At 35.8% G+C, this 24,529-nt stretch overlaps 1 protein-coding gene across 1 annotated transcript in view; it reads left to right on the top strand.

The window, feature by feature from the left end:
- The window catches only part of LOC148940303 (ephrin type-A receptor 4-A-like), a 182,052-nt gene that overhangs the window by 16,215 nt on the left and 141,308 nt on the right, over positions 1-24,529 (top strand). The window contains 2 exon segments of the mRNA XM_089106127.1: positions 9,294-9,630; positions 22,953-23,108. Coding sequence (XP_088962253.1) covers positions 9,294-9,630; positions 22,953-23,108 — 493 coding nt within the window.

Raw genomic sequence — 24,529 nt, 5'->3', positions numbered from 1 at the left:
TCTTGATCCTAACTATTCTTCCATATACTCATATGGATATCATAATTTTAAGGGTTGATATAACTCTGCCTATTGGGTTCTGGAATCCAAGGATGGATATGGTTCAAATATGCTATGGTTTAAACTAGTCTGAGCCTAGGCTAAACTGTAGGTCTAAACTTAATAATTTCGAAAGGAAAATTATAGAAAATCGCGGTTTTCAGGTATAATGAAGACCTTAGGGTCAAGGGATCAAAAATATTTTCATTTTGATGTCATTGGTATTTTAAGACTTGAAATTTGCAAGTCATCTGAGGATATTAAAATAGCAAATCTCTGTGTTTCCCACCCCAAAAGTGTCAAATCTTTTCTTAAAAAAAGTATTTTACTCAAAAATGTTTACACTCAAAGTCATCTGAAGCGATTTCCTATGTCATTCACGTGGTCTACAGCACATGAATAGTGGATCTATTTGGCGATGGATGGCCCAAAGCTGCCCTATGGCTACACAGCAGATTTATGAATACAATAGGCCCATTCAGCATATTCTTTTGTATATTTTGCTTGGCAGCCATTATGAGTTTGACATAGATTCCGGATTTTTCACAGTTGAACTTTTTTCTATTGTATTTTACGCTAAATACCATGTTAAAAATCTTTTGAAAGGTTTTGCAAGGGGAGAACTGTTTTAAATTGTGTTACGATGGCTTACCAAATTATGCAATTTTGAAGACTGACTATAATGCTGTCATTTTGAGTACTTTAGGGCATTGAAATAAAAAAAAAACTTTGCCCCTTCCCCATATCTTAGGTCTGTTCATATCTTATAACCACAATTTCTTCAGATTTTTCTTTTGTTTGTTTCAAAATTGGGTATTTACGCATTATATGGGCCTTTACAAGGAAACCAGTCACGAAAAACCCGCCAAACGGGTTGTTTCAAGAGACTGCTGATTTTTGGGGTTTAGGGGGGAAGGTACCTAGGTTAGGTTTTTTTACGTATTTAATATTTGCTCTGATTTACCCCCCCCCCCCCCCTAAAGTGCAAATATATAGCCCATATTTGTTTATAAACTATTATATATTCATCCTATTTTATTTCATTAGCATTAACCAAACTTGACTTTCTAAAAAGGCCCATATAATGCGTAAGTACCCAAAATTGTGAACTTTTTAGTAATATATGATAATGTCCTGTGAATTTCAAAAAAAGTGCTAAAAATTTTGAATTGCCTTAAATTATTCATAAATGATTTTAGCCTAAAACAAGTGAAACTTCCTTGCTAAAAAGAGTTAAATAGAGGGATAGACGCATACTTTAGGGACAGACGCCTATATTTTATGATACAATCGGGAACAATGGAAAATTCGATTTTCATGAAAAAAAATTTTCATTTGTAGTTACGCAGTTTTTATTTGTTGTCATATGCCAAATTAGCAAAAGATGGACACGTAAAAAAATCATCGAAAAAAATTAGATTTTTCGGTACTGGTGCATTATGTGGGCACTGCTAAAGAAGTCAAGTTTGGTTAATGCTAATGTAATAAAATAGGACGAATATACAATAGTTTAGAAACAAATTTGGGCTATATATTTGCACAATAGGGGGGGGGGGTAAAGTTTACCATTTGTTAAATACATAACCTAACATAACCTAGGTACCTTTCCCCCCTTAAACTCCAAAAAACAATCGTTTAAATATTGTAACTCATTGAGAAACCAGGGCTTTGCAATCATTTATCTATAGCAGTCTCTTGCAAATAGCCTGTTTGACGGGTTTTTCGTGACTGGTTTCCTTGTACAATATATTGCAGTGCCCATATAATGCACCAGTACCAATTTTTCTTTATAATATGAACCCTTTTTTATCACTGAAGACGGCTTGTCTGTATGTTCTTGCGCCATTTCATTGCTTTTTGAGGTGATTGTAGAAGTCTTCAAATTAGCGTATTTTTCAAAGCAGCTTTTTTCGACGAATTTTTGCTAAAAAGTGGTACATTTTTTTGCTCGAAAGATGGTTCTGCATTTGCCACACCCACTCAAAATTATCGCCCCCATCGATTAGTTTTTGAAAATATCCTTTTTTGGTTTTTCGTTGAAAAATGCTTTCTGTGGTATTTTCATTGGAATAGTTGAAACAACAGACAAATTGCCCCCCTCATAGATTCCGAAAAAAAATAATTTGTTTCTATGTTTGCGCTATCTCATACCGGCATTTGGCAACACTGTTCATTATTACAGCTACTGCACGGGAAGAAAATACTATTCCCAAACGTTCCCTTTTCTTTCATTTTCTTTACTTGGCATCTTAATTGTCCATATCTCCTGTCACGGGATGCGTTTTATTCAAAATGGTTCTGTTCTTTGAGATTGTGGCCAGGTTCTTTGTCTTGGTAGTTGAGAACAGGAAATACAGAGGGTACTTTCCAGATTAGCCCTATCAAGTTACGGAGTCATGCTAGGAGTCCCTTGTATTCCCACAGTAACAAAATACTTGATGAACAAGTGTTTTACAAAAAATGGGTACGTAGACAAGGGGAGTTCTTAGATATTCAATTGTTAGGTGGTCTATTGTTATTTCTTAGGTTGGATAAATATAGTTTGAAGTGATTTAATAATGATTAATTTTTTACTTATTAGGCTATAGCAGTAGCAAAAAAAAAATCAACCTGACAATTCAAATTGTGTTGTACGGCAGAATTGTACGCAGGAAACTTTCGGGGGGGGGGGGTAGTGAAAAAATTGAGGTACTTACGTGTTATAGCGACCACACTTTGTTCTTGGTCTGTAATGAAACCGGTTTTCTGTGTCCACTCAAAGATAATCAGCCTAGCCTGAGCGAGATAAAATACTATGCAAATACAGGTATATTTTAATGAAATATTTAATATATAGAGGTGGTTAGGTATTTAATATAATACGTTCTGGGCGGCCTGCTTTCCATAATTCTGTTTTATTTTCAATAATTTTGATACTAAAGTATTATATCCTCATTTTCTGGTATATTTCATTAGGATTAACCTAACTTCACTTCTTTTGTGTGGTCGCTATAACACGTAAGTACCAAAATTGATAATTTGAAAAATTAGTGCCCAAAAAGTTTAAGCATTCTAGGATATTTAAGGAATGGGCCCCCAAAATAGATTTTGAAAATTTCTTGCTTCTTCATTGAAAAAAATGAAAAATAATCTTTGTCCTCCCTACATTTTTGTGAATTGGCTTCTCTGGTCGCTATGCAAATTTCTGTTGTAAGCTACAATAAAAGTAAAATCTCTGGAATTCGCCTAAAATTTGTCTATTAAAAAAGTTGTTTAAAATAAAACTGTAGTTGTATCATATAGTTTATAGTTTTTCGTTATTTCTTTTTTGGTATAGTTTTTTTTTCTTTTTCCGCCGTTAAAGGCTTCAGGATGTGAAGCCTTTTCGAAATATTCGGATTTTAAATAGTATTTTTTTTTTATAAAAAGCTTTTTTTAGTGTTAATTAAAAGTTTTACCCCCTATTATATTTCCATTTCCTTTCAATTATCTAAAAAAGAATAGCAATAGTACATTTTGCTAGCACAAATTTGAAGTTCTCACAGTGAAATAGAGGGACTACTTTGTAAAAATCTGACGGCTCTTAAACGTTTTGCTCTTTTTATTGGCTTAAATTTTCACACAAGGTTGAAACCAATCAGGTTTTAGAAGACGGGTTATTGGCTCCTCAGAAATAAGGAATATTGTGATTAGCTTACGAAAATTCGTCACAGATGAAAACCAATGAAATTAAAGCACACTATTTTTAAACCTTTATTCAAATCATAAACAAACCAATATTCACGCGTGAACACATTTATTTCATCGGGCTTACGTGGTTTGCGTCTACGAACGTGAAATATGGCTTGCTATAACCTAGCTATCTACTTCCCCTTTTGGAGGTAAAATCACAATGTTGTCTATTTTGTTATGTTTTTTTTTTAAATCTTGCTTTTGTATTTTATTAGTGAAACTTTTAAGCGTAGATATAATGACTTGCAGTTCATTTAAAGCGAAAACTCCATAATTATTGTAAAACATTAAAATTTGGCCAAAATTGGTTAAAATAACTATAAGCCATTCCCTTGTAATTTTCGAAGTTACCGCTTTTTTGCTTTTATACTCCATTCTTAATTTTGTTGTTATTTCACGATTTATTAATTGCAAATTTTGAAACTTTGCACTGTTAAAACAATGCTAATATTTTCTTCAAATTTTATTTTTGTCATATCTGGGTTCGCAAAGGTTTGCTTTCACAGATAATTTTTTCTTGCGATTTTTAAATATGGTACCTGTCTCTTATGATATCCAGATTAAATAAATAAATAAATAAAATATCAATAAGGTTTTTTTAACTGACAGTAAGGGGTAGCATAAAACTTAAAACGAAGAAAAATTATTCCATACATGAGGGGGGCTGCCCCTTCCTTGACCCTTGCTCTTTGCGTTAAAGTCTTAAAGTTCTTAAAAAATACTTCTCATTCAAATTCGGTGGTCCTTGTTTTGATCAGTCTTTCTTAAAGTATTGTGACAAAATGTCACATGTTAGTGTAAAGAGCGAGGATTGAGGAAGGAGCAACCCCCTCATATACGGAAATATGTTATATATATATATATATATATACATATATAATACTATGTAATATACATGTATATATATGCGTATATAAATATATACATATATATATACATGTCTATATATAATATATATATATAAATATATATATATATAAATATATATATATATATATATATATATATATATGGTACTGTTCTATTAACCGGACTCTTTATATCTCAAACTCGAGACGCGTTGAAAAACCCGTTTTTACGGGATGATACCAGACACCGCTGTAGAGAAATACAATGTATAGCGTGGTTTTAATTGCGTATGCGATATTTAAAGTGTTTTTTTTTGGGGGGGGGGGAGAGGTACCTAGGTTAGCTTACGTATTTAATATATGGTATACTATATCACCTACCTCCATAATGTGCAAATATATAGCCCAAATTTGTTTCTAAACTATTATATAGTCATCCTATTTTATATATCATATAGTATTAACCAAACTAGTACTATATAAATAGAGTCCGGTATATATATATAGTATCATATATATATATATATATATATATATATATATATATATATATATATATATATATATATATATATATATATATATATATATATATATATATATATATATATATATATATATATATATATATATATATATATATATATATATGTTATATATACCTACTATCTATATCTTAAAAACAGTAAAATTGAGACTTCAGTTTTTACTGAAACAAAATTTCTGTATGCAGTTTTTGGTAGCCTAGTAGTGGCACTAGTAGTGGTAGCCTAGTAGTTTTTGTCATGCCACCTGAACAATTAAAAGAAACAAAGGTTCGGCGATATGTCTTTCATAATGACAAAAGACAAGCCGAGGCAAAAGTTAAAGGTAAAAAAAAATGTAATTTTACAAAGGGACACGCTAATTTAAGGTCCATTTGGACGTCATGACATCAAGAAAATGGTACCAAAAAAAAAGAGACGTGAGTAAAAAATCAGCGAAAAATAAACTAAAAACAGGACAATAAACAGCTGAAGAAGGTGTAGCTTTCCTTTGAAGGTATATTTAATTTTTGGGAATCAGCAGATAGTTAATATTTGAATGCTTATGTATGAACTGCTGTCAAATTTAACGAATTCGTTTTTCAACGTGGCAACATGACGAAAATGTAGTGCCCTAATAACTTCATGATTTTGAATCAACAAATAGAAAATTCTTAGAAAATCGCAGCGGTACTTATCTCTTATACCCACCATACTCATGAAGTGAAGTTAAGTTATTCCTAATGAAATATACCTAAGTATGATGACAATACTTCAGTAATAGAACTATGGAAACTACAACAGAGAATTATGGAAATCAGACCCATCAGAACGTGTTATATTGAATGGTTTCTAACCTAACCAGAACACCAGCTAAAATATTTAATTAAAATATTCCTACAATGTAGTATATATATACACTATCACGCAGTGGCGGATACAGGGGGGAGGGGGCGCTCCCCCCACCCCTAGTGTGGTCTAAAGTAGTGTAATTTACTGAATTAACTCAGGTTTGCGTTAATTAAACTTGCTCCTAACGCAAGTTTATTAGATCAACCTATTTCCCCCCCCCTAAAATTTTTTTTCGGATCAACTTATTTTGTGCCCCGCCCCCCCCCCCCCAAAAAAAAAAATCCTGGATCCGCCCTTGCTATCACACTATGCTGAAAGAAACTACAGGAATAAACCGGTTCTGTCAGCCCAAGAACTTGAGTTTGGTGGGTATAAGAGATAGGTACCATCGCAGCTTTCAGGTATGAATAAACCTAAGGTGGTTCCAGGACCAAAAATGGTTTTCTTTTGATGTCCTTGGTACTTTAGACAAAAAATTTATTAAAATGATAAAGTGAGAACTTTTTATTACGGTATTTAGTTCAGAAGTGGTGATAAACTAAACTCGAACACATAAAATGGTTCACACAATCTATAGGCCGGTGTTTCAAATTCGATACGATTAGCTCAGTTCATATACGCCTTTTTCGCAGTGGAGCCAAAATAATAGACATTCTTGCACGCCCTTTGGGCATAAATCGAGCTTACGTTTGTCTATCTTTGAGAACTCATATGGTGAAAATGACAGCATCCCGTAATGATTAGTTATTGATTACTACCTTAGAATTGGAGTAGATACCTTAACCTGGGCGCTTTCATTCTGGTAAATTATCTCTACTTTGCAACAGCTTTTAGAAACGAGGCATTTAACTGTAGTCTATGAAATATAGTCAGAAATTATAAAAATTGAATATGTGAGACAAACACATGAAGATTTTTTGGGGAAGGAGGCCCAAAAATAATAATATTGATAAATTGATCGTTTAAATAAAAAGTGCACGACATTTGGAAAAAAGTTTGGATTTTGTGAAGGGGGGAGGTGAAGTCTCCCTCTACAAAAAATGGATTCTCTTTTGTGAGCACCAGAAAAAAGATATTGCCCCCTTCTCCCCAAAACATAGCCTAAAGTTCTCTTCCACACCCTCCACCCCTCCAAAAAGACTTCATGGAAGTTTCAACTCGATCGATAAAAATTTTTAGACTTACTAAAACTAATTAGGCTATAAAATATGCGACCAACTTCAAATATTTTGATTTCGCCTTAACACTGTTTAAGATATAAATAACATATTTTGGTTTTTAACTTCCAAATTAGGTTATGGAAATTTGAATATTCCCCCTCTAACATTATCGTGAATTGGCAGTGCTGTTCTAGAGTTCTACAAAGGACCGCATCAGAGGGGTTACCCGGTTTGCCTCCCCCCCATCCGGAATTTTTTTATCCAATTCGTACAAAAGTAGCAAAAATACATGTAAACAAATTTTGTTGCTTTTTTTGTTACACTCCCCCCCCCCCTGATCCTGGTTCTACATAAGATGAGGATCTTATAACGTTTCAAAAATGTACAATTTCATGACAGAAACAGTTTATAAATATCCTTCTGATGTATTTTACCTCCACCCTACCTCATAACTTCTATTGATTTCAGAAAATCAAAACAAGACAACGATCTTATGCTTTTTGTACATTAAGGTTTCCCTAGAAACGGATCATGGAGGGATAATTACATTACCGCGTACACCTATTTACTTGTCAAAGTGAAGAGATTTCTCTTTCCGTCACTTATTTCCTTTTTCACATTTCCCCCATGCTGTAGCACAAGTATTCATTAATGTAGGGCTCTGTACTCCTTTCATCTGCCAATTATCTGTATTCGATGCCGTGTCCAGGGGGGAGGCTGTATCCAGGATTTTTTTGGGGGGGGGGGGGGTTACTAAAAAATTTTCGTGCCCCTTTAGTATACCTACTCTTATATACTGCTAGTTTGGTTAATGCTAATGAAATAAAATAAAATAGGATGACTATATAATAGTTTAGAAACAAATTTGGGCTATATATTTGCACATTAGGGGTGGGGGTGGGGGGCAAAGCATAGCATATATTAAATACGTAACTTAAACTAACCTTGGTACTCCCCCCCCCCCCCAAAAAACTTTAAATATCGTTTACGCAATTAAAACCACGCGATACATTGTATTTCTCTACAGCAGTGACTTGAATCATCCCGTAAAAACAATTTTTTTTACGCGTCACCAGTTTGAGATATATAAAAGAGTAGGTATACTAAAGAAGTACCGAATTTTTTCGGTGGGGTGGGTAAAAAAAACTCCCAAAAACGCAAAAAAATTAATTATATTCATTTTTGTTACGTTTTTACAAGTCGGACAAGCATTTTGAGGGGGAGGGAGGGGGTTCAAACACCCTAACCCCCCTGGATACGGCCCTTTGATCAGAAGTAATGACATTATAATTAAATATAGATAAGATTTAAAAGAATGTTTTAACAATGTTTAAATTTACTACATATATTTTGAACATATGTGATGTCTGTTATTTCGATGTTCCACCAAAGAGGAAAAGTAAAATTACTTTCGTATGGTTCCATGGTAAAAAGAAAAGTGCCTTAATTTTATTGGTTTATGTTTGTGACGTGTTTTCATTGTGCTTATTGGAAAGGATGGGCAAATAACCCATCCTTTTAAAACATCGGATTATGTGTGAAAATATAAGCCAGTAGAAAGAAAGAAACGTTCTTGACGCAATTTTTTTACGTTTTGCATTCTGTATCTTTGGTTCAACTGTGAACATTTTCTAAGGAATCCATTGTTCATTGATAATTTCGTGATATTATCAGGATTATTGCTCTGAATAAGACATACCGTCAGGACGTACTGAGGGGGGAGGGGGCGTGGGCTCGCCCCCCAAAAATAAAAAAAATCCTGTATTTCTGGATACTTCTCATTCAACTTATCAAATATAACTTGTTTATTATTTGCCCCCCCTCCCTTCAAAAAATGTTCCCGCTTACGTATCTGCATACCAAATATAGTTTTATTCACAAACGATTGCCAGGATTTAATTAATTACAGACCTTTCCAAATTGGATTTTGCACCTAATTTATGTCTTTCCAAATTTTTAATTCGACGATTTTCTATAACACAGTACATTTTAACGCTAATGGCCACGACCCACGACTCCAATCACACTATTTGAAGTTTATTCTATGATTCTGGTTCAAAAAAGGCGGTGCATACCTAAATTTCTAATAAACTGTGTGTGTGTGTGGGGGGGGCTGAAGGTCCGTTTTCATCTTGCATTTACCTCCTTCTCTTTTCTAGGTAATTATCAACACTGAGATCCGATCCATTCCGGTCACCAAAAAGGGTGTCTATTTTGCCTTTCGTGATCAAGGAGCTTGTATATCCCTTCTCGCAATCAGGGTATACTTCGTGACCTGTCCCAGAATTACAGCAGGATTTGCAAACTTCAACGCAACCCCCACGGGTAAAGAATTAGCTTCAATTGAACAAGCAAGTGGCACTTGTGTCCCCAACGCTCAGGAAATTACCCCTCCTAAGTACTTGTGTAAGGGGGATGGGCATTGGTCACTTCTCAGCGGTGGCTGTTCTTGCAAACCTGGATATGAGGCCGACCTTGAGAACCAAACCTGTAATGGTAAGTTTTTTCCTGTATTCATAGTTCATCTTACACCCGAGAGAAAGAGGGATTACCTCCCCATTACTCCCTGGTAGAAACTGTGTTTTGAAAGCTTGTGATAAATCATGGTTTAAATAAAGGTCCATTCACTAGGAAATTTTACTAATATCTGGAGTTAGCTAGGGATAATTTGAGCCAACCACAGTTTTTCATTAAATTTTTCAGCCAATCAGATAAAAACTATGAAAAATCTGATTGGCTCAAATTAGCATTAACTAAATCTCGCCTTTAGTAAAATCTTATTGTGAATGGGCCTTAACGCTCTCGATAGGATAGGGATATTCTCCGTGGACTGAACACGCCTGTACTTAACCGAGATTGACCGCTTGAAATCTCAGCACATAGATAGATAGATAGATAGATCCGCTCTTGGGCTTTTTGAAATACACGATCTATTAGATCGTGTATTTCAAAAAGCCCAAGAGCCAAATACACACAAAAAATATGAAAATAGAAAAATTACAACAGAGCAAATTACAAACACACATTAACATGAATACATAGCGAAAAATACCTTCTGGTAAAATACCAAAAAAAAAAAATAACTTTAATTCCATATAATTAATAATAATTAATTGTAAAAACATTTCCTTCTTTTTAATCCCTTCTCTATGTACGCACCAATACGAAATATTGTGGTTGGATTACTACTTTGTAAGATATTTGGAAGCAGCAAAACAATCCCATGTAAGTAATTTTCCCTTAAATCAGAGAGCACCGGGCACCTTCGGAGAAAATGGTCCAAATCTTCGTCCTCATCCCTACAAAGAGGACACACATACCGACCATCAGGATGTACTATCCCCCTGTCGAACACCATTTGTCTACTCTGGATTGGAAGGCAATTCGCCCTAAGCTGAATCCATCGACATAAAATCATAGCCGATAAATTGAATTTAAAATAAATTTCCTCTCCAAAACTAGGTTTAGCCTGATTATAATGATTCAATGTAGCAGAATTTAAAACCAGCCCTTGCCAATGCTGAATTTCTTGACCCTCTAAGATAAATCGTACCTGACTTTCTAAATATGTTGGTAGATCAGGGGAACCAAGACCGTCATTCCATAAGTAAGCCATTCCCACACTTTCTAGTAATGACCTAATTTGGGATGGCCACGACTTTTTCGAATCATAGCTCAACATCTGATAATAAGCAGTTCAGTAGCTATAATTGATAATAAGCATATTCATAGTTCAGTAGCTATAATTGACCTAGGGGAATTCCTTGACCCGGGGGTAAAAAGAGTGGGACCTGTGCAACTATTCAGTTCGTCACTCAAACAAGTGGAATACACCAGGATTGCCAGTAGGGACAAAATTGTAGTTTCTGGATTGATTTTGACCTTTGGTTTATGGATAAGATTGTGCCAGGCGTGGTGGAACTGTGAGGCACGTGTGGCGCTCCGGGATTTACACCAGGTGGTGGAGTGTGTGACTCCTCATTATGCTCATCATTAACAAGCAAGTATTTGCTTTAGAGATTCTTTCTTACATACTGTTTTCCTAATAGTGACTGTGGGTTAGAAATTATACAATACCATATAAATGTTATTATATAAATAATATAAGTCCGAAACATATTTTTCGCCTTTTCACTCCTCCAAAAAGTGTTGTCGTAGATCCAAGGCTGTATGGGCGCCCATAAGGGGTGGCGGCAGCCTCCCCGTGTTTGAATGACGCTGCCTTATATTTTTGTTTTGAGATTTCTTTTATACAGCATTGGAAGTGCCGATTAGACCAAATAGATTAATTATATGCTTATGGTAAGCTAAACATATGGCAAAATTTTCTTCCACCATTTTTTTTTTTTTTTTGAACGTAAGACAAATATCAATATTACATTTTTAAAGGGAAAATCATGGGTTTGTACATTAAGGTGCTCTCTAATATTCAAGGATATAAAGTACTTTTCATAGCCCCCTCCTAAAATTCAGCTTAGGGGTGCCCATGCAAGGCTGTATCCTGGATTTTGTTCCGGGGGACAGGGGGGGGGTTATAAAAACACAACGCATTGAAATCTTGTTTATTTGCGTTTTGTTACTTTTTTCTGAACAAAATTTTTTCGGGGGGGGGGAGGGTGTTGGGGGTTAAAACTCGGTATCCCCCCTAGATACGGTTTTGCACATACCCTCTTTTGTTTTACTATATCCAGAATATCAAAGCTACTTTTTGTTTAACTAGATTACAGCGTTAATAATTGTTTTTTTGTGTCACTCCCATCCGGGGATAATATTTCCGATCCCTTAGTTCTGTTTGAGATAATATCAGAACATCAATTTAATAACTATGAGAAAGAAAGAAAACTTTCCCGCGGAACATTAAGCAACTTTGAAAAATAGCAGATGCAAGTCTGAAACACACGCTGGGCCTGGAGGATGTTTTGAGTTATCAACACTAATTTATTTCGACTCTAATTAACACCCGCAGGATATTAACGAAGCATAACAAAAAGATAATCTTATAACCTCCAAGACTCATTTTAAACAGGATAAGATGTTGTCAGATACTTTATACCTGCCCTTGTGGTTTCATGTGCGACGGATTTGAAAAACTGTTGCGGTTATACCATGGTAATTCAAAAGACGCTACGTGAAGTGTTTTTTTTCCAAATAGGGTCTCTCCCATTTCTGAATCGTGATGGTTACTTCGTACAATAGACCATGTTTGACAGTGACACCACTACTTACTAAGATAAAGATCAGCCATTAACTTTATTTTCAGCTAGGAGGGGGACAGCAGGGGCGTCAAGTCACGAAATAGTGGGGTGGGGAAGCAAAATGTACTCTTACTAAAAATATCAAAATACCTAAAAAGGAAATTCTTCATCAAGATACGGAAGTATTTTTTCAAAATCTGGAGTTAGAGTAAAAATCTAGAGGTATAAAAAGCAATCTAAAATTCAAAAAAGTGAAAGGATGTAGGTAGGGGGTAATAACTTCAAGAGAATGCAATGTGACTATCCATGATCAACCATGTTAATTGTGACCCTTAATGTCACCTATTTGTATTTGATCGCATTGTCCTTTAATCTTGGATTCAAACCCCCTACTCCCCCCTGGATACGGCCTTGACAAAATTATCAACTTTATAATCAAAACCATTAATTTTTTTGTACAAATTCTAACTTCTTTAGTTCCTGAGAATTGATAGACATACCCATCATCCTCAGAAATCATTCCAGTACGAAAAATTGTGTGGTCTCTTCCAATTTTGTAATGCATTCCCTGCCTTTTTTATGGTTTTATGTTGAATATAGTGTCTATTGCTAATATCCTCACTGAATTGATCGATTAAGTTGGCAAAAGTATTAGGTATAGGCTACCCTTTTTTATTTATTTTCGTTGAAGAAAAGCCGTATATTTAAAAGCTACTATTCGTCTCTAATTTCGTCATCTATGTGAGGGATCGGATTGATTTTTTTGGGGGTTTTAACCGTCCCTAAAATAGTTGGTTTATGGATGTGAAGACGGTTCTTACCCAAAAAATGAAACAAGACCAAAAAGCTCGTAATGATATTAATGATAGTAATAGTATCCAAAATAATATAAAATATAAGATAATAACTATAACAATCAATTACATTGAAAAGGTATTAGGCCCGATAACACGATATAACTAATGTTATATCGTGATTTTCCACCTTTGACGCAATTGAGAAAAGAAAAAAGAAACCTTCGAGTAAAATCAAATATCCAAGTACCCAATACGTTAAACAAAATTAGAGGGCGCGGGGGAGGGGGTCTAAATTCTCGATTATCGGAAGCAGTCCTCCAGCCTCTCTAGAGTTTTCAGGATGCTGAATGATTTAAACACGGTGTTGTTATATTACCCACAGGAGGAGATATCCATGAGTACTTTTAGAAAAGCTTTGTAGACCCTGCAACTCCCTTGGAATGCTTTCCTGACGGATGTTACCATGGGCCCCAATAAGCTGAGATTTAGGGAGGGGGGCTTATCTGGTCTAATCGGCACTTCCAATGCTGTATAATAGAAATCTCAAAACAAAAAATATAAAATATAAGGCAACATCATTCATCCAGAGGGGGGATGGAACCCCCTCTACCCTCCCCCCTATATGGACGCCAATGGGTATTACGCCCTGAAAATCCATCTGATGATTCCTTTAAAAGGAACTTTAACAGACATAACTCCAGGGAAGAAACCGAGGCAAAAGGTTGATTAGGGACATCAGGCCCGGTGCTACCAGCCTATGCCATAAATTTTGCTATAAAAAAGGTACCAAGGACAGTGAAAATGGGATTCGATTGTTTTAATCGGTTAAGTTGAAGCTTTCACAACCACCTGTATCTTAATAAATTTGGATATAATCCGAGGCTTAATTTTAATGAACAATATCTTACTATAGTTATGAAGATCTTGGAAGTAGTGGCCACTTTATCATAGGCAGCACGATAGGGCTGCCTAAGTAAAGAGCGATGTGGGGACAATATTACTTTTTTCTTTTTATTAGACCAGGGTACTTTGTGTAGAAGGAGTTATTGAACCAGCCCCCACACACGCCAATAATTTCCCCAAACACATCCAATCAAAATTTTGAGATAGCCATTTCGTTCAGTGTAGTTGGTCCGGAAATTATGTCTGCAGCGCTCAGGGCAAGGGTTGTAAGTTATGCCCTGGGGTCATATAAGGTTTATATAGAAAGGGTGGTCGGATAAACCTCAGAGGGGGATCTTGGATTGGTAATCAGAAGCTCTAGTACGTTTTTAAGAGTCAAAGTGACTGGAGGGCAATCAGCCCCCCCCCACCCATAATTCCTCCAAACACATCCAATAAACAGTTTGAGATAACAATTTTGTTCAGCGTAGTTGTAAGGTCTAGAAATTATGTCTTTGAGGATAACACCCCTGCCCCCTCCCATAGCTCTCAGGGCAAGGGTTGTAAGTTACGCCCCGGTGCATATGCAATTTTTATAGAATGGGTAGTTGTATAAGCTTCTAAGGGGGCTTATTGGATTGTTAATCGGAAGTTCTAGTGCCCTTTGTAAGAGTCAATGTGATTGGAGGGCAAATGAACGTTCATTGTTTTATTCATAAAATTAAAAAGAGTGAAAACGTTTGGAACATATTTAGTTTTTAGTAAAGCGCAAATAATGTTAGTTTTTGCTCGTTTTGAGTTTGACTCGGCTATTTATTGTAATTTCTGTTCGTCTTGAGTTTCATTTATTTATTGATACTAATTTGTGGTAGTTTTACGCTTGGAACTTTATTTCTGTTCATTCTTGGTTTAATGGAGCTCTACTTTTCTTTGAAAAACTTTCTGCCTGGAAAGTTTATTAAATTAATATGAATAAAAGAACCTAGGCTAAAAATCAGCAAAACATAAGCTTAAAATATACTATATAAATGTAGAGTATAAAATAAGCTAAGAACAAATGGCATGCTTTAAGAAGATGTACTTTTTTGGGAGTCAATTGATTAAACAGACAAACAACGAATGGATTGTCCACTTTCTGCGACCTGCTGTACATCTCCGAGCACCACATGTTCCGCACGCTTCCACCACGCATGGCACAGATCACCTGGCGACATCGATTGCAGAAAGCCGGCAACCCCTCGCAAAAAATTTTCAATTCTGGCTTTTTAGTCTTACTTATTCATTTTCAAGGTTTAACATGGCAACACTGTTCAAGATATAGTACCGCCCTAAAAACTACGATTTTGAAACAACCAAAATAAAACTCTAGAAAATCGAGGTTTTCAGGTGTGAATTCTCCTAATATGAGTCCAGGCGGAAAAATAGGTAAAATTCTACTTTAGCTACTTTTGGCTATCTTGGAAAGGGGTTAGGTTTGAAAAATGAAACCTTCAGGGATGGGTCTACAGGCTAAAGTATGTCCTGGAAAGGTATTTTGAAGTATTTACCTCCACTCCTACCTCTAGAGGGTCCTGAAATTTGCCTACATGACAGGTCTAGCCTATATCTATTGAAATTTTGACAAAACAACATTTTACCTTAATTTTCAGTTATCAGCTTCTTTTTCTCTGGTTTTAGTTCTGAAAATGCAATTCCTGTTATTTGAGTAGAATTTTAAGCCATACCGATGTTGTTTTTTTTTCAAAATTTAGGAAATGTATTTGCATATCTTAACCTTATAAATTGGAATTGAGCAGAGTTGTGAAGCTGAAAACAATTTTGTTGTGACTTCATTTAAGCAGAAGATCTATTTCGCAAGGTTTCATTTTTATAACACAGATTTTTAAAGGTCAGGATCCTCTAGAGGGAGGAGTGGAGGTAGGTGCTTCAAAATACCCTCCCAGGACTTACTCTAGCCTGTAGACCCATCCCTGTAAGTTTCATTTTCCTAACCTAGCCCCTTTCCATGATAGCCAAAAGTAGCTAATGTAGATTTTTACCGAAAAATATGTTTTACTTTTGATGTCCTTGGTACTTATGGATTATGGGATATAGGGCCTACATCTCAGTTTGACATGAAATGTTAGTGTTTTTGAGCCCTGGCAAGAGATGCCATTTTAGTCAACATTTTTCTGAGCACAAACTTTTATTTCAGCTTTATACAAAGGTATGCACTTTGTAAACCCTTTTCCTTATGCTGAGGACTTATATAAATTCATCTTAAGGTGTCATTTACGACTCAAACCTTCTATCACTATTTTGCCTTAATAAGATTACGTATTCACAAAGAACTATGGTAATTCGTTTGCGTCTGCATTTCATTTAAAAGCCGTAACGTGATATATACATTAAATGAAAAAAAGGTTTGGTAGGATTTAGACTCGTCTCTGAGTCCTTCTAATGGGATTTAGATGAGATAGGCCTATGTTTCAGATGTAATCTAATTATATAATGGGCTTATTCGCAGAGGACTACGTCAACCAAGGGATTTGCAACTATCAGCAATAGGTGCAAATGACTGTCTATCACTATTTCAGACGTTGAGATGCCCCATTTTAGAGTTGATAGCCCAAGAGGGTAAAGGACACCCTAGACGGTCAATCATTTTGATCAAAATTTCCGTCAATCAACTGATTAAAGCATGATTGACCGTCTAGGAACCCTATTTGACGCTTGAGTCAAGCGTTGATGGTGATTGATACGAAGTCTGAATGACGAACACGGTTCCTAGACGGTCAATCATGATTTAATCAATTGATTGACGGAAGCTTTTGATCAAAACGATTGACCGTCTAGGGTGTCCTTAAGTTTGTTCTGCGAGAGGATATACTTAATGTAAGAAGCAAATAAAACATACAAGCAAAGGGAAGGGATACTAATTCACGAATATGCATGGGGAAGAGGTTAAGGATTTGTCTCGTTTCTTTGTAATAAAGGCACGAAATTTTTTTTTTCATCAAAATATATTTCTGAAAAAGAATCCAAAGACCCTTCCCCCAATTTTATAGTGCTTTAAAAATACTTTTCATTCCTGTTCAACCGCTCTTGTGTTTGGGCAGTTGTTCGTAAATAATTGTGACAAAAGTCAAACTTCAGTGTCAAGAGCGAGGAATCGAGGAGGGGGCAGCCCTCTCTTATTCGTTCCTGTTCATTTTAGGTTTTAGTGCTTTTATTATTTTGTTTTTAGAAATTATAATGTATTATCAAAAAAACAGAAACAAAATCAATCGGTAGCACACCTAAAGCGTCGCTTGCGAGGGTAAGTTGCAAACAAAAAGAAAAATAGCAAATATAGGCTATAAGAAGCTGAACCGTGTATCGAACACATTTGATACACAATGAAACTACACAATCTTGTGATCCCGATGCAAAAATATGTGTAGGTTCAATAAGAATCATAAACATTTCAATAAATATTCTATTTGTTTTGTCAATGCAGTTAATTTAATGAGTGGCGTAATTTCGGCAAACTCCTGGGGGGGAGGGGGGCAAAGTTGGAGCCAATTCTCCTAAATCAAGTGAAATGACAGTGAGAACTAAAAATGGGCAATATAGCCTAAATAGTAACAACAAAGGTAAAGATATACTAAAGAAAAACTGCCCCGTTTCTGTGGATGCTTCACTATGCCGGCTTATCTTACTTTGGACATGATTTGTGGAAAAGCTAAATTTTAGCTGGGGGGATAAACTAGGGTCTGGAGGAAAACCTGAGGTCTGGGTGAAACCCAAGGTCTTGGGAGGGGCGTTGCCCCCTCCCTCCTGCCCCATAACAAATTACGCCCCTGAATATACTATACCTGAATTCTATGGGAATTGCGACATGACTGCCACCCCCTTAAAACTATATCACCATTTTTTTGGTACTGAAGCATTATATGGTTACTTCTAAAAAGTCAAGTTTGGTTAATGCTAATGAAATAAAATAAACTGGGATGAATATATAATAGTTTATAAACAAATTTGGGCTATATATTTGCACATTAGGGTGGGGGGGGGGGTAAATCATAGCATATAATAAATACGTAACCTAACCTAGGTACCCCCCCCCCCCCTTAAACCCCAAAAAACGACAGTTTAAATATCGTAAACGCAATGAAAACCACGCTTTGCATTGCATTTCTCTAAAGCGGTCTCTTGCAATTAACCCGTCTGGCGGGTGGTTCGTGACTGGTTTCCTTGTAAAATATATAAAAGTGACCATATAACGCACCATTACCCATTTTTTTTTATTTCCTAGACTTGTATTTTATTCATTTGTTTTATCAAGATATAAAGATAAAGCATTAGTTACTTGTCCTTCCCATGTTGGAATTGTCTTTGAATTTACGGCAATCAGTGTAGCCATCCAATGTCTTCGGGTAGGGTAGTTCTTGTTTGTTTACGATGGTTCTGCAGATGACATAGATGTAGGATAAAATTTATGGTCTTTGGGACCAATTTACTTTTATGGAACGAAGAATGCGAGTGAAGCTTGGGGGAAAGATTGTTTTATAGCTTTCTTAAAGGGCACTTTAGCTTTGACATGTTTTCTTTTTTCGTGGGGTAATAAAATGCACTCATCTTTGATGATAATTTTGGTAATTTATTAAAACTGCCAATGAAATTTTTGAGGAAATAAAATTTTTTAGATTGTATGTACCCGAGATCTTAGTTCAACTATATTGTCTGAATTAGTCTTAAAAAATAAACTAGAATACTTTGTTTCTTTTCAATCTAAGGAAATGTCAGTAAAACAATTACTCAAATATCGAAGATGTTGTCATTCTCCGTCACCTATCCCGTCGCGTCATTCGTTCTGGCACACGTGGCTCACTTCTCCCATGCCACGCTAACATAAGAGATAAGATAAGAATTATTTCTGAAAATATCTATCACAAGCCCAAATGGTATGAACTCACACTTTTCGGTGAATAAACTCACAAAAAGCGAATATAGCAGGGCTCGTCAGGAAAAAAATGTTTCAAAATGTCAGAGGTTGTAAGCAAATTCCTTAAAAAATGTCGTGAAAAGGAAGCAAGAGAGAGGGGAGAGGACTCGGTACTTGTTTAGAATCCAGTAAACACGCGAAACAGCCACTCAAGTAAAGCAAAGATCAAATAGGACTTATGGTACCCGGTAATTAATATGAGAAACTGTATAAACAAGGGGTTTCTCACTCCGGGAAGTTTATTTAAACTTTAGTTTTTTGGGGTTTAGGGGAGATAAAGGTACATAGGTTAGGTTAAGTATTTAATATATGCTATGCTTTATCCCCCCTCCCTACTGTACAAATGTATAGCCCGAATTTGTTTGTAAACTATTATATTTTTATCATAATTTGTTTTATTTCATTAGCATTAACGAAACTTCGCTTATCGCGTGTTTACTGAATACTAAACAAGTACCGATGATTTACTTATTTAACATATCAACTTTGCACGGAACGAAAGTTCTATGCCTTTCAATGGAACATTTTATTAGTAAAAGAATAGCGAACTTTGTTGAAGCGGCGCGAGGGATGCGATGTCGAAAGGGGTTGGGAATTGACTTGGAAAAATGCAGTTTGTCCGGGGTTTATGGCGAGAATTGTTGGCGAAATACCAGGAACTTTTTTTTCCTTTTTTCATGACATGTATTTTAAATGTATATTACGCCACGCGTGGTATTTTTCTCTCCAAGCGAGGTACGTGTAACTTGATGCGCTCGGGCTTTACATATGTGCAGTCCTTGACAAAAACAAGGAAGGTAGATTGAAGGAAAGTTTTTTGGGGAACGAGAATCAGTTATTGAACCAGAAATGCAAAGTTTTTAAAGTTCGAACTCATTTATTTTCGAGATTTAAACAGGATATTCAAATACCTCCCCCTCTCAGGCTGCATAAGGCGCTTATTACTTGTGAAGGGACCAGTAGTTTTATTGAATGTCATCTAGGATCTCTTAGACTTGCTTAGTCCAGCCGGATTGATTTGCCGTCAGTGGGACCCACTTGATTGACCATCCATAACCCAATTTTCCGGACCCCACCTCCTCCAATAGGGTTGCAGTTCGACATGACCAGGTTCGCATCGGTAAAGGAGGATGGTCCGAACCTATGCAATGTTAATTCGGATATTCATCCGAATGCTAATTTTGTGGCTTTGCCATTTCTGCAGCCATCTCGCCTGCCGGGAATTCTGGAGCAAGGCTGGCTTACTGATCGACAACTGCGCCGATTTGGGACTCTGTCACTTGCCTGCTGTGCCGCAGCGAAATTCGCCACTCTTCTATTCATATTATATTTAATTCATCATTTGATGCGTGGTCTATATCAAACATGGGCGCCAATAAGCTGAATTTTACGGGGGGAGAGCTTACCTGGTCTAATTGGCACTCCCAATGCTGTATAATAGAAATCTCGAAACAAAAATACAGAAATATACGGTAGCATCATTCAGCCAGAGGGGGCCTGGACCCCCATGCCCCCCACCCATATGGGCGCCCATGATATCAAATATTTTGACGCAAAAAAGAGGTACTTGTTTGTTTTCCGGAACACACTCAAGAAGTTTTCTCTGTTAGATTTGAGAAAAATCGGTTTGTCTTTTCTGCAATCGATGATAATTAGCTCAGTCTTAGCGGGAAAAACTATGATTTAGGTATATTTTATTCAAACATTTAATATATAGAGTGGTTAGGTTAGGTATGTAATATAATGGGTTCTGGGCGGCATGCTTTCCATAACTTTTTATTGTAATTTCCATAATTTTGTTACTAAAGTATTCTGTTTTCATCATATTTCGCATATTTCATTATGATTTACCTAACTTCTTGAGTATGTTCTGGATAATACACAAGCGCCAAAAAAGGAAAGTTACCGAACCGTTATGCAAAAAACGAAAAATATTGTATTTTATTTTGGGAAGGATTGGCAAGGCTCTCCTGAAATTAAGCCTAATTTTTCCAGATACGGAAAAACACGATCATTAATTATAGAATTCTCCCTGCTTTTCAGAAAATCATTGTCTCCCCTCCTCGTTACAACGAGTTGTTATGAGTAGCCTATTCTTCAGTTTTTCTTGCTAATTGCAGATGGAAAAGCCCATCTGTCTTTTCTCACCGTAATATAAATACCTTTATCATATAAGGTGTAAGCTGTTTTATGTGTATACTATTTCTAGGCTAAACTGGGTCGCCACACCTTTGAATAAGTGGTGGGGTGGGTATAATACTGCACATTTCAAACGCTTTAAACCCTACGAAAAATTATTCGGTGTTCTTCTAAATTGTGGCTACTTGCACATAGAGCCTACTTGGCAAAACTATATTTGTCTTCCTTCTAAATCAATATCCCTAGTTAAATAGGGGTATAATTTGCTCCCTCCATAAATTAGTTTTCTCTCCCCCCCCGACCTCAGTTTGCCACCCCCCCCCTAGCTGAAACTTAGTTTTTGCACGTTTTTCACTGCCATTTTCTCTTGATTTGGGAAAATTGGCTCCAACTCCTCCCCCCTTCCCAGGATTCTGACGAAATTACGGCACTGTAGCTAGATTAACCTGTTTGAGATTCCGACCCTCTCTTCGAGGAAAAAACGTGCAGATACCTCCCAAGAAGGCTAGTTTGTAGAGGGACAAACGTGATACCACATTGCAGGAACAGACCCCTAAAGGGGGTCTGTCTTTGCCAGGTGTATAGGCTGGGGGGGGAGAGGTAGACTGTGGACCGAATTATCCCTTACAAAATCTTAATATTTTAAAGATGTTTCATTAATTCCTTAAATTTACCCCCAAGGCTGTTTCCAGGGGGGTTAAGGGTTTGACCCCCCCTCCCCCCGAGATGTCTGCCCAAATCGTAAAAACGTAACAAAAATGGATAAAAACAAATTTGTGATGCCTTATTAAAAAAGTTTTTGTTGTAACCCCTCCCCCCCCCCCCGAAAAAATCCTGGATACAACCCTATTTACCCACAAGATTCACTTGTTAGTAGCATTTATTTAAATCCCCCTCGCCATTCCGAAACACTTTCTGTAGTTGTGTCTGGACTGCGCTTCCGGCTACACGTTGAAAGAAAATAGAAATTAGCAGGTGAATACAGTACTTAAGACAGCGAAATTAAATCTCATTGTTGGAATTGGTGAAATGGAAACTTACGCAACTATATGTATCTTTGAAAACTAGGAAAAACCGGGGAAATGAATCATGACGTTTGTATGTAATTATGCAGCTTTTGGTAGTAGTAGGTGCGGTAAAAAAGAAACGGGCAAAAAATCGGCTAAAACATGTGACATCAAACAGCTGAAGAGGGTGTAACTTCCCTTTGAAGGCGTAGTTATCTTTGGTAATCAACAGATAGCTAGGTTTGGATTTTTACAGAAGAAAAGCTTTGTCAAGTTGAACTAATTAGTTTTGTTGGTACTTATCGGTTAGGTGGAGCACACGCGACAAGAACCGCATATAGAATCTCAAAGTTCCTAATGAAAAACAGGTTTCCTCTGCCTAGTGAGGTATTGCTCACTCCGAGAAAAATATTAAAACTTTAGTTTTTTGTGGTTGAAGGGGCCAAAAAAGATACCTAGGTTAGGTCAGGTTAGGTATTTAATTTATGCTATTCTTTAACTTCCCCCCTCTAATGTGCAAATTAGTCCAAATTTGTTTCTAAACTATTATATTTTCTTCGTATTTTGTTTTATTTCATTAGCATTAACCAAACTTCACTTCTCGTGTTTGTTCCAACTAACCGATAAGTACCGTTTTGCTTATTTATTCAATGCGGTAACAGTGGACGAAATTGAGAAACTGCTCTAAAACTTCATAATTTTTAAACAACTAAAAGAAAAATATTAAAAGTTGTGGTAATTAAATATGAATAGACTTAAGGTAAATCCAGATGGAAAATACATTTTTATTTTGATGCCCTTGGTACTCTTGGTAAATTTTTATTTTTTTTAGTGTGTCCCCCCGGTAAATTCAAACATGTAGCTGGCGAGGATCGATGTCAGACATGCCCTGATCATAGTATGGCCCCATATTCTGGATCTGCGGAATGCCGATGCAATGTTAACTACTACCGAGCCCAACCTGATTCAAAAGCTGCACCCTGTACACGTAAGTTGATATCTAAATGATTGTGTGCTGGGGGAGGACTAAACAGAACTGAAGAGACGGAAGGAGGCTAAACAATTTTGTCCATGATCCACCAAAATGTTTTGCACTATAAGCTCCTATAGGACTTAGGCTACAATCTATGCATGGGTAAATATATATATATATATATATATATATATATATATATATATATATATATATATATATATATATATATATATATATATATATATTTATTTTTTTCATAACACTTTGCTCTTGATCTGTAATGAAACTGGTTTTCTTTGTCCACACGGAGATAATCAGCTTAGCCTGAGCGGGATAAACGGTAACTACAGGTATGTTTTAATTAAATATTTAATATATAGAGGTGGTTAGGTTTGATTTTTAATATAACGCGTTCTGGGCAGCCTGTTTTCCACAATTCCCTGTCATATTTTCCATAAGTTTATAACTAAAGTATTATACTTTCATTATATTATATATATATATATATATATATATATATATATATATATATATATATATATATATATATATATATATATATATATATATATATATATATATATATATATATAAGCCTATATATACGCTACTGTGAAAGACCAAAATTAAAGAATGTCTGTACTTTATTTCTCCTTGGATTTAGTCAGCTTTGCCACTTGCCTTGTCAGCTTTTCAGTTTTATGCAAGGTTTGACGGTGAGAGGTTTGGTTAGTTTTGGTTACTTATTTCTGAGATTTTTAACATAACTTTAACTTTTATCATCAAACTTTGCATAAGACTGACAAAACTGACTGACAAAGCTGATTGAATCTAAGCAGAGAAAAAGGAATTTCGGACATTCACCGCTGAATATATATAACTGTTGCCACGGTGTCAAAATTGCGTATCTGAAACCTCTTGAACGGCTTGAGGTAAAAACAAATAGCAAATAAAGTTGCTATATATTTGTTTTTGCCTGAAATTCATTTAGTTCTTAATTATATTAATTATTCGAGTTTCCTTTTTTTTTGGTGGTGGGGGGGGCAATGACTTCAATCCGACATATTAAAATGTAAAAAAGGGAAAAAACTAATTAATGATATATCACTGTCTAATAAGAGGTTGTCAACTACTCAAATGGTGTAATGCTCCTTTTCCATGACTACTTAGCCGACACAGCTTTCGTCATCGTATGATAATTTTAGTCAGTGATGAATTTGGAGGGGGGGGGGAGTAAGGACAACAAGGAATATTTAAAGAGGAGGGCTGATAGCAATCACTTGTTTAGCAACTCACGCCTTAATCCAGGTCTGTACTTGAAGGAATGTAGCAAGGTAAATTTGACACATGAAGATAAGGAATTATTTTATATTGGTGAAATTGGCTTGAAAATATCTCAGCTAATAACCAAATTGACAAAACGACATGTCTGA

Source organism: Artemia sp. Qi Xiang Cuo, chromosome 20, assembly GCF_049724085.1.
Source record: "Artemia sp. Qi Xiang Cuo chromosome 20, ASM4972408v1, whole genome shotgun sequence".
Classification (NCBI taxonomy): Eukaryota; Metazoa; Arthropoda; class Branchiopoda; order Anostraca; family Artemiidae; genus Artemia; species Artemia sp. Qi Xiang Cuo.
This window is presented reverse-complemented; position numbering and strand designations above follow the sequence as displayed.